At 37.8% G+C, this 11,768-nt stretch overlaps 1 protein-coding gene across 1 annotated transcript; it reads right to left on the bottom strand.

Annotated features, from left to right (window-relative positions):
• Positions 1-5,473: 5,473 nt before the first annotated feature.
• LOC129727136 (aminomethyltransferase, mitochondrial) lies at positions 5,474-7,090 on the bottom strand. Its single transcript, XM_055684626.1, has 3 exons — positions 6,579-7,090; positions 6,311-6,519; positions 5,474-6,253 (listed from the first exon to the last, which is right to left on the bottom strand). The coding sequence occupies exons 1-3, from the start codon at positions 6,868-6,870 to the stop codon at positions 5,498-5,500; spliced, it is 1,257 nt and encodes a 418-aa protein (XP_055540601.1). The 5' UTR covers positions 6,871-7,090; the 3' UTR covers positions 5,474-5,497.
• Between the last annotated feature and the right edge of the window lie 4,678 nt (positions 7,091-11,768).

Here is an 11,768-nt window from a genome sequence, read left to right as displayed (position 1 = left end):
TGAATATTTTTGTTTTGGTTATAGGTGGAGTTGGGCACGACTTCTACTGCTCGCCGCGGAACAACTCAAAAAAAAAAGCGGTTCACGGCAATCGCTGGACGGCCGCCATTTTGTAACAAAAATAGTAATAAAAATATTTTTCTATTCTGCAAGAGCTGCTCAATCCAATGATATATTATATTTACCTTGCATCTCAAATGTCCTGTAAAAAAATTCATGAAAAATGCCTTGAGCATTTGGTGGATATTACCCCTGAAGGGAATTCATTAGAATTAAAATCTCAATATTCAATATGACTTGGGTGATAGAATTAGGCAATTAATAAAACCCGAGAAGTAAAAAATAACAGAATTGCAAAGTTAACCATAAAATGTCTTTATACAAATAAAAAAAACGGAAACAAGAAATTCTTTAAAAATGCATTTGGGCTTGGTAAATATTAAAGAGAGTTCAAAGCAGAATAACTGCGAAAAAACAGATGGCGACAGTTTGATCCAGACAGACATCCATACAATTTGTGATGTTATCCAGGCTGAATCATCTGTACACAATCAACACCACCAATCGCAATCGCAATTTATTATTATTGTACGTTATATACAACTGAATTTGTTAAAAACCTATTGAATTAGATAAATAAATAAATTCTCATAACAATTTCGAAGTTTCAAATTGAGAAAACTAATGACAAAAAAGGTTTCCTATTTTGGCACGGTTCCAATTTTGGTAACTGAAATTTAAAATTTTGTGACCAAAACCGGAAACCTACTGTATTTGGAATTATCAATACCATTTTACAGGGTATTCAATAGGTTCGAATACACAACGATTAATCGAACTCATTTGATGATGAACGACTCGAAATACTGGTAATTATTCTTCGGTGCTAAGGTATGTCCATCATTTAAACATACTTCCACATAAATGTTTAAAACATGAAAAATGAAGTTTTGCCCATGTAACTCTCTTTTTTAAATTTCAGGGTAATAGCAGAATGAAATCTTTATATCATTGATCAGTTATAGAAGTTGTTAGAATCTTGTTGTTAATATTTTTTATGTCTAAATAGAATGCTCAATAAAGATAAAACCATTTCTAGACACATTTGCTGTATGACCACCGATTAGAATAGTTTTGACCTGGTTTCTATTCTACGTACTACTCTGTGTGCCGGACTATGTCACCGGGTCGATCACCTCTCGCAAACAACTTTCCTATCTAGTCACGGTATTCCTATATTGTGCGCAGTAAACAAATAACAAATGATAGCAACTCGACAGCGTGTGCGTCGGTTAGCCCGCATATAAGGCTATAGGATATGGAATCCTGCAGTGCTTTCGATCACGCTGGTCCACCATAAATACCTAAGTAAGGACGAAAACACGTTGGTAAAAAGTTTCCGCTTGCTCTCGTAGGCCGCTGATCTATTCGACATCATTCGAAATAGTGCTGCAATAATCATTGAGGTCTTCTTACAGAAAAAGTTGACGTGGATCTTGAACGTAAGCTTGTCATCAACCATAATCCCCAAAAATTTCAAAAATCGCCCTGAGGTAATGGGGCAGTCTCCGATTCTAAACACTCTGATTTACGGTTATTCCTAACCAGGACCTCCGTCTTATGGTGTGCTTACTCCAGTTTCCTGGAGCGCATTCATTCTTCGACCTTGCGTATGTCCGTGCGGCCGTCAGCTGGACCTCTCCAATCGACTCGCCGTAGACATCCAGAGTTAAGTTGTCCGCAAAATCGCCGATCACAACACTACAGGGAAGTTTTGCTTCAACACTCCGTCGTACATTCTACAATACCGGGCCCAGGATGGTACCTTGCCGTAATCCTGCGATGATAGGGACGTACTTCAGACCCTCCTCTGTGTTGTAAACTAGTACTCGACTCCAGGACTCCTTCTTTTGCACTAGACTACCACCTTTGTCATTATGGTGACGGAGAGAATAACATTCAGCGTCGACCTACTTTTCCGGAAGCCGAACTGGTTACTTGACGCTGTTGCCCGTTTACACCCTCTGTGCCCTTAACTAGTCTGTTGAGGATATTCCTCTCAAGCACCTTGTCGGCAGAGTCCAGCAAGCCGATAGGTCTGTATGTCGATGGGTTTCCAAGCCTCCTGCAATTGAACTAGTTTCTGTCGCTTCCACCTCTTCCATCTCTTCGGGAAGAGGTAGTCATCCAGGCACATCTGCATGGCTTCCCGAGAAACCACTTCGATGGCTGTTTTGAATGCCAGGTTCGAGATTCCATCTAGTTCCGGTGTCTTGCTAACCTTTAAAGAGTTGGTGATCACATTCATAACCCTTGCCTGCTTCTCGACCGGCTGTTGTCGCTCAAGGATTGGACATTCAGCAGGTTGGCTGACCATTCCTGGTCTTTGTCTGAGATACTGCATCGTCAGACGTGAGACTGGACCACTGGAGGCCAAGGACTCGTCTCGTGTCGCAGTGTGGATTGAAATATCGGCATTTTTGCAGTATTTCTTGTGTTACTTATCTTGATACACACACTAGCAAACGTGTGTAGCAGTGTTGGTTTGGTTTTGTTTTAAGATGTGCGTATCATCGCATCTCGTTGTTCCTACTTGTTGCCAACATCGGTTAGATTTTATGTTCTAAGAGTAGCAAATCGACCATTTGTTCATCGGAATTGGTTACTGTCTGTTCATTGTGTTACTGTACTGTTATTCATTGTGATTCGAATCTACGTTATCAAAACGGTTTTTGCATATTTTTAAAGTAGTAGGGGGCAACCAATACTCAGACATCCGCCAAGATTTTTGTAGTACTGAGTAAAATAAACAGTTTCAGAGCCCTGCAGATATAAATTTTTGGCTACAGCTTTGGCACATATAAACAGTCGTGCCACTCGGAGACGATTTCGTCGTATAGAAAAATAACGATAATTTTGAAATTTTGTTCAGGGAACAATAATTACTAAGGCAGTGTTGCTATAAGAATGCGTTCACACTCATTTCACGAATAATAGTTAGTAGGCAGTTAGCTCACAAGGTGGCGCATAAGTGTAACGTTTCGAACAAGGGTGAAGATTTTTCTAGATTTTTCATCAAAGAGGTACGTCGGTTTGTCTGTGGCTTCGGTATATGATGCACAGTTAAGTAAATCAGCTCAACGTATTCGAAATGTTAAAGTTACAGACACAGAAACAAGCATTTAACATTTTAAGATTTGGTGTTTCAATTTGCCCGCCTTATAGGGCATGTTGCAATGAATTTCAAAATAATTGACGGCTTTCGGAACTACAAGGTAAATCTTTTTTACGCTCAGCTTAGAACCAATAAATTTGATCCCGATGTTTTTGAGATTTTTCAACGCTAGAAAGATAGTCCGCGTTAATTTGATTCCTCGCTTCTAGTGACATTTGAATAGCGCGAATCCGACTCAATTTTTCAAAAAACTAAATTGTGGTATTTATTATGTATCGATGATTCAAACAAAAACTTGCATTTTAAACGATTTGAAATTCATGCATCATTTCAACCCCAGAATTAGATTATCTTTCCAAGATTAAGTAACCTTGAAAATTGAACTTTAAAAAAACCGTTTCAACAGAATAAGCAGTCAATTCAATTTTAATTATGATTATTCATGTTATATTTTGTTATTTAATTCAAATGTTGCAGCCACGCCGCTGCGTTTGCATCGCATTATAAAGTACATCAGTGGTTTGCCTGCGAAAACGCGCCGTGACCAGCAGTGGGTTGCATATTTCGAGTTTATTTTGCTTTTCAATACATGGATGAGTAAAACGAGAAAACTGCTGTTGTTTTTAATTTTATCACTTTGTTGGCTGTGACGCTGGGTAACTTTCGTATAGTTATTTATTTATAGCTAAAACAAACAAGCGTATGGAATGTCCAGGTGGCCTCAAGGTATGATGCTGGTTTAATAAGCTAGTCATACTATGTTCGTATCCGGGGATTTGGGGGAGCTCCGTAGTCGCGAGGTTACAGAATCCGCCTTGGTAAGCGGATGGGTTCGAATCTTAGTAGAATCAGGCCATTTTGTTGCCAAAGGACTTTAGCATGGGTTTATTCTCAGGCTTCCAACCAAGTACCTTTCCTTCAATCTGAATTCTACAGTACCTCTGTTGACTTTCCTTCTAACAAAATTAAGTCCCTGTTATAATAAAACTGGTGTGAGTAACGTATGAAAGTTCTCTCCAGAGAATTGTAACTAGGCGATATTGTTAAGAGGGACAGAGGCTCGGTATAGTAGAGTAGTAAGCTTGAAACGGAAAGGTAAAACTTACACACAAGCACAGATATGAATGATAAGCGTATCACTTACTTCAATAGTGATACTGCCAATAATATGAAGTGCGGTGTACAGAAAACACTTGGGCAATATCACAATAGATCTAATCTCTGGTCGCAGTGATGAGTCCACACAGGGAAAAAAATGTTCGAGTCCTGTAATATTACAGCTCGATCTTTTCCAATCTTACAACCTATAATTGTCGATTTTCGCAAACACGAATCAAAATTGCTGTTGGTCAGCCGATTTGTTTTCACCCATATTATTGAAAGCATTCACTGTACCGTAACAAATACCGTTATTTACACAGACTCCGGCACGATCAAACAAGATGTGAAAATGATAAAAAAGTGTAGATAGCGTTAGTTTAGCAAACGTTTGATATATGTGAATTGTTTTGTGCGATTTTGTATGTGTGTTTTTGATTTGTATAATTTTGTGTTTTTGTTCGATTTGTTTTTGTGCTGTTCTACAGTTTAGAATGATTTTATTTATGCGAATTTTTTGTGTGGTACCTATCCCTCGCACAAAAACGGGTTTAACTGTATCATTCACGTATAGTACTGCAATTCGCCACGAGAAATTGTCATCTAGTGTTGATGTTGTTTGTACTCGTGCAAAAAACGTTAAAGGATATTTATGAAACAAAAAAAAAACAACAAACAAAAACTACAATGTAGTACAACATGTTCATTTCCAGCTCAATAGTCGGTAGGAATTTTGCTACTTCTGTCATTTGAAGTTATTTCGTAACAATGAATTCAATGGTTTATTTGTTAAGAGAGAGAGAGAGAGAGAGAGAGAGAGAGAGAAAGTGTTATGAGCTCTCTGATTCAAAGTTAAGACAGCTAACGGTTGAATTTGTTCAACTCACTAGAAATAATAGAGAAGTAGAATCACTCTCCGGAATGCTGTCTCAATTCCGTCGAATTAGAGATTACACCCGAGTTTGATTCAACATATTGCACATCTGTCACTGATAAAAATCATTAGTAACTCAAGCCGCACTGATTAGCCGTAAACATTTCACGAAGCCGGGCTTGCGGGCCGTTCGAATGTGATTACGTTTCAATTAATAGCTGCGTTCCACAATCACTGCATGGATGGGAATATTAGCTGTGCCAATATAAACAATTTTCTGCCTTATGATAAGACACACTGAACGTACACACAAAACAATAGCTAGGTTTAGTTATACATTCGTTAATCATTTATTTCGGCGGCTGATAGTAGTGAGTGGCTACGAAAGGCATCTTCGCGAGCTGACTGTGATAGTACTTGTCTCGTACCTTAAGCAGCACTTCTGTCCCCACCTTTTTCGACACTTCCTGGATGTATCCCATGGCGATGTTGTACTGCAGGCATGGACTTGGGCAGCCGCTGGTAATTTCACCGATCTTTCGATGCTCGTTGTCGCATACTTCCATGTGCTGCCGGGCAGGAGCCGACCCAGGTGACATGCTAAAACCAACCCGCCGGCGAGTGACACCATTTTTGATTTGTTTCAGAATCGTTTCCGATCCAGGGAAGTTATTATCCGTCCGGCGCTGTTTCGCAACTAACCATAAAAGGCCAGCCTCGACCGGGGTTGTTGATTCGTCGATGTCATTCCCGTACAAACAAAGTCCTGCTTCCAGCCTCAGCGAGTCTCGAGCGCCAAGACCGGCTAGTTTCAGTTTACCGACTTTCGAGTCCAACAAAGCGGAAGCAACTTCCGACGCCTTGCTAGAAGGAACTGAGATTTCGATGCCATCCTCGCCGGTATAACCGCAACGGGTAATGCGGCATTTCTCCACCCCGGCGATTTGATCGCTTATGGTGTTCATAAAGAACAAGCGAGAAAGGTCTGTGGTGCACAGTTTTTGGAGGACAGATACTGCACTCGGTCCTTGAATAGCCAGCAGTGATTGTTCATCGCTTGGAAGAAATGTCACGGAGACGTCCTTTCCTTTCGCTTTGAAAGACGCCTGGAAATAAGAAATAAAATTAGCCAAAAAAACTTAAAAATTTTACATTCTTCATACCACTGCGGCGCTCATTATAGCCATATCAGATTCTTTGCGGGAAGCATTGGACACCACGTAAAGTGTATCATCGGAGACTCGATTCACAATCAAATCGTCCAAAATGCCACCCTTGTCATTGGTGAATACAGTTAGTGTTCCGGTTCCATTCTTGAGTCCTTTGATATCAGCAGTGCAAACTGATTCAAAGCAGTTAATAACATCTTTTCCTGTAAAAAAAAAAACAATACAATAAAAATATTTTGGAACCTCTTATCAAAAGTCAAACCTCTCAAGTACGTTTGCAGCATATGAGACACGTCGAAAATCGAACCATATTCACGGGTGTAGAGATGCGACTTGATGATGCTTTGATCGCTGTACTGAACTGGTAGCCAGTAGCCCGCAAAATCAACCAATTTTCCTCCGTGGCTTTGATGGAAGTCATAAAGTGCCGTTTTTAGGGGTTCTTTTTCTCCTCCCGAGGCTGCCTGCTGTGCTGGGGCAGAAACGGATAGAACGCGAATCGCCTTTCGGTAACAATCCCGCCGTGAAGTGCTTCGTACCAAAACTGACAGCATGTTAGATTCGCGGGCTAATGAACGACAAGCAGGGAAAAAAAACAATCACTTTTCGCACTCCACACCAACAATCGACAACCGTTGTGATCACTCTCACTTTCGAGCGAACACTGGACAACCAAACCAAGTCGAGCGAGAGTGATTCCGGCGTGCTCGAATACAACGTAGGCAATCCGCTTATCAACACCAACCGAAGAACGATTACGAGCCGGGGTCACCGAAGGCGCAACGTTCGATAGGAACCAAAACGCCACACAGGAATCAAAAATAGCTCCGCGTATTTACTCACCGAGCCGGGAGGCAACGATAATCGCAAAACTGGTGTATGTGACGGAGGTTACACTGTCTGCCGATGAGGTGATGGATCGATTATATAGCTACAATATTGTGACGAGACAAAACCAAACATCAACCTGTTTGACTCAAAGTGATACCATATGGATGCGTGTTTACACCAATATTACCAAACTCATCTATAATTCATGAGAAATTGCTTGCTTTAGCAGTTTCTTGATTAGGTAAACAACAGGAACGGCAAATGAGCAAGAATGGGAACGTTCAACCGTCACATTTCTCTGAATTAATTCATAGCGAGCATTAAGTATGGAGTGTGGTACTTTCGTATAAAGCATATTATATCTCAAGTGATATGCACAATTGAAAAAAACGCGAAATAATCCACCTAGCGATCTGAATAAACATTCTCATACGAATTTTATATTATTCTTTCATATGGATTTGTAACGGTTATTATTCACTCAAAATAATTACATTGTGTGTTCAGCCACAAACGATACATACAGTTAAGAATTTAACTATTAAAAAAACTTACGTTGTTTACCCTGGTGTGTGGATTTCCACACATATAACTTTTCAATTTATTTTGGACAAGAAACAATTTAATTTTGCCCCAAAGATATTTTTTTCAATTAGTGCTCAAATATCTGAAGCTATAGGTATCAAACAATCCTATTTCGAAAATCGGATAGGGTGTGTATGTGTGCGGAAGTATGTGTATGTGTGTTTATTTTCATTCTTACGACCAATATATCTCGTTTTCTTCAGCATCGGCTGAACCGATTCGATTGTTCTTAGTCGCGTTTGAAATAGCTTAAAGTCTAGTTATTTAATAGTAAATATCGTTTTGATCCGAAGGTTCATTCAGAAATGACGTAACAAAATGTGGTCAGCTTATATAGGAACTGATAAACCAACCGGTTTTTTTCCAGAGGTTTGACTGATTTGAGTCCTTTTGGTGCTAGATGCGTTTGTTGGGATTTGGAGGGTAGATTTTTATTATAAAATATACTCAAAATTAAATGATAATTTCGTAAGATATGTTGAAATAAAAAAAAAAACTTGTGGAAACGCCTAGTACATTGCAGTATCTTGGAGGTAACTAATTGAATGATATTATGCGTAGTGTACAAAAACAATCTTGAAAAATACATTATCTCATCTGTTTGGTCCGATGGTTCATGCAAAAGTTACGAAACAAAACGTTTTTACATGATATGACCAATTAAACATGCTATGATAGCAATTGAACAAAAAAAATCCTAACATCGGTTTGACCAAATGAAGCAATTCGGTGCTAGGAATGTTCGTAAGAATATTCTGAAATCCATGCTAAGCAAAGTAAGCAAAGCCTTGGTGCTACATTCCGATTCGGAACTCGACGTTTTGTTTATTATACACAGACTTCGCAGTCAACTGTTTAGTGTGAAGGACAATTAAGGAGCTAGCGCTACGATCCTACTAACACTAACAGTTTATCCCGAGCCGAGAGCCGAGCCGAACCCACGACGACTGGCTTGTTAGACCATCTCGGGAGATCCATTCTAAATTTATTTCAATATACCTAAAAGTGCGAGTACACTTGTCTTGCAGTAGACATAAAACTGTGTAAATGTTGAACACTGCTCAACCAAGCTGTGCAAACACTAAATAGGTACTTTTTGCATTAGCGTATTCGTAACCCATATGTGTGAAAATTCTCACACTGGGATGAAACAAATAAACACATACTTTTACACATGTCCCACGTAGCCATTTGATTTATATTCATGTTGCGAATTACAAGAATGCACCTATATACGTTCCAAAATTCAGTCAAATCGTTGAAAAAAAAAATCAATTAGTTTATCAGTTCCCATATAAACTGATCACATTTTGTTACGTCATTTTTGAATGAACCTTCGGATCAAAACGATATTTACCATCAACTAACTAGACTTTAAGTTCTTTCAAACGCGACTAAGAACAATCGAATCGGCTCAGCCGGTGCTGAGAAAATCTAGATATAATGGTCGTAAGAATGAAAATATACTTTTTCGATTTTAGAAACAGGATTGATTGGTACCTATAGCTTCAGGTATGAAAGCACTTAATGAAAAAAATATGTTTGGGGCAAAATTAAGTTATTTCTTGTCCAAAATAAATTCGAATGTTGTATGTGTGGAAATCCACACACCAGGGTAAACAACGTAAGTTTTTAAATATCTCATCAACCAAAAATATTTTTCCCTTGAAAAATATTTATTTTGTGTAAGATTGATGGTTTTGGAATTTCATTTGTGTGGTTTTCCACACAAGGGTACAATGAAGGTTATTAAGTGAATGCAATAATATGAATATGTGCAAGTTACTTGTAAAACAAACAAAAAATAAAGATTCTATTTTCTCTGGATAGTTGATTCGTTTCGGAGAATGAAACACTGCGTTTGTTTAAGCATAAAGTTTCGGCCCTTTTTTTTCAGCCATCATCAGATTTAAAAATTTATTCAAAACATTTTCACACTACTTCACAGAGTTCACATTCGTAACCTACATGGCAAAAACATTCTGCTCCCACCAGTGCACAGTGGTCCATTAAGGCAAAAAGTGGAACTTAATTCCATAGCGCCTTTTATCTTCATCCTAGCTTAAAAGTGTCTTCGGAACAATTGTTGGTATGAGCGATCCGCATAATCGCAAATTGTCAAAAAATATGAAAAGTTTACTATACTAAAAATAAAATATAAATAACTTTTTTTAGGTTAAGAGATGAAGAATAGTTTGTTCAGCAAAGTTGTAGAAAATTCAAAAATATGAAACTTTGTTGAACAAATGAAAATCCTATCTTCTTTTGGTACAAAGTTATAAAATATATTACATGGAACTTACTTAAAAGTTAGTTTTTTGTACTTAACTTTTGCTAGTTGCATTTTACACGAAAGTATTGTTCGGAGGAACTGTTAGGACACATAAAACTCACATTTTTTTCAAAGGTCATATATCTCTAGGACTTTTCCTTACAAAGTTGTATCATATTTTAGCTTATCTTGTCGATAACTTCAAGAACGTACAAGTTAAAAAGGGGCAAGTTGAATCATGATGTCAATACTTTTATTTGAAGTTAAGCTGAATTACTATAAACTCCTTTAGGTTCCATTTGTACCAATCCACCTAATCTTGATTCTATACGTTGTTAAAGTTATCGATAAAATACCCTGAAATGTGCTATAGCTTTGTAAGGAAAAGTCCTGGAGATGTGTTGTCTTCAACAAAAACGTGTGTTTTGTATGCCCAAGTGCTTCTTTAGAACAAGGTTTTCTTGTAAAATATAGCTAACAAAAGCTAAATGCAAAAAATTAACTTTTAAGTAACTTTTACAGAAAATACTCTATAACGCAATGAAGATAGCAATTTTGTTTGTTCAGCAAAAATTCATATTTTTGCACGTTCTAAAACTTTGCCGAGTTAACTATTCCTCTATCTCTTAACACAAAAAAGCTAGTATTTTTGATATATGAAAACCTACTGTAACATATGCTCGCCGTACTCTAATATAGGTGGATTGGGACAAATGAAACCTAAAGGAGTTTATAGTAATCCAGCTTAATTCAAGGAAAAGTATTGACATCATGGTTCCACTTGCCCCTTTTCAACCTATACGTTCTTGAAGTTATCGAAATAATAAGCTAAAATATGATATACCTTTGTAAAGAAAAGTCTAGGAGATATATGACCTTTAGCAAAAATGTGTATTTTGTGTGCCCTAACAATTCCACCAAACAATAATTTCGTGTAAAATGTAACTAGCAAAAGTTAAGAACGAAAAACTAACTTTTAAGTAAGTTCCATGTAATATATTTTATAACTTTGTATCAAAAGAAGATAGGATTTTCATTTGTTCAACAAAGTTTCATATTTTTGAATTTTCTGCAAGTTTGCTGAACAAACTATTCTTCATCTCTTAACACAAAAGAAGTTAATTTTTTTATTTTTAGTATAGTGAACTTTTCATACTTTTTGACAATTTGCGATTATGCGTATCGCTCATATCAACAATTGTTCCGAAGACACTTTTAAGCTAGGATGAAGGTAAAAGGCGCTATGGAATTAAGTTCCACTTTTTGCCTTATTGGACCACTGTGCAGTGTGGTTTGCTGTCTTACTTTTTAATTGGTTCAATCTTCCCAATTCATTACTTATATGCTACTCCTGTGTTGGTAAAATTCTATTTTATGCTACGTTGTGCGATATAGCTTGTGTTTTACGAACTAGGCCATTATAGGCAGAATCCATCCGACCACATTCGCGCTTTATGTTAACCGTTTTGTCATCACCCACTCGCCGTATGTGGCGTGCCTCCGCAATGGTTCTGCTCTCCTGGTTTTCGATGGGTTCTACTATTTTTGTGTTGTCAAAATCGAAATTATGTCCGTGATCTAAGTGGTACCGTGGAATGGGGTGAAATTGATCACCTGAAAATTCGTGATAAAAAATACTAATCAAAAGATATTGCTCTTACAACACTAGGCAATGTTAACGTGTCCTTAAACACCACTTTTGCATGATTCACATACCTGTCAAAGTGAACCCTTGCATGCCCGGTGCAGTTTTTCATATTTTCG

Source organism: Wyeomyia smithii, chromosome 3, assembly GCF_029784165.1.
Source record: "Wyeomyia smithii strain HCP4-BCI-WySm-NY-G18 chromosome 3, ASM2978416v1, whole genome shotgun sequence".
NCBI classification, from domain to species: Eukaryota; Metazoa; Arthropoda; class Insecta; order Diptera; family Culicidae; genus Wyeomyia; species Wyeomyia smithii.
The sequence above is the reverse complement of the archived record's forward strand: the minus strand, read 5'-3'. Positions and strand labels throughout refer to the sequence as shown.

Bases quoted from the DNA above. Each gene is read 5' to 3' on its own strand.
- LOC129727136 (XM_055684626.1), bottom strand. From the start codon at position 6,870: ATGCTGTCAGTTTTGGTACGAAGCACTTCACGGCGGGATTGTTACCGA. The intron at 6,520-6,578 runs GTTTGACTTTTG...TTTTTTTTACAG, and splicing joins GCTGCAAACGTACTTGAGAG to GAAAAGATGTTATTAACTGC. The intron at 6,254-6,310 runs GTATGAAGAATG...TCTTATTTCCAG, and splicing joins CTATAATGAGCGCCGCAGTG to GCGTCTTTCAAAGCGAAAGG.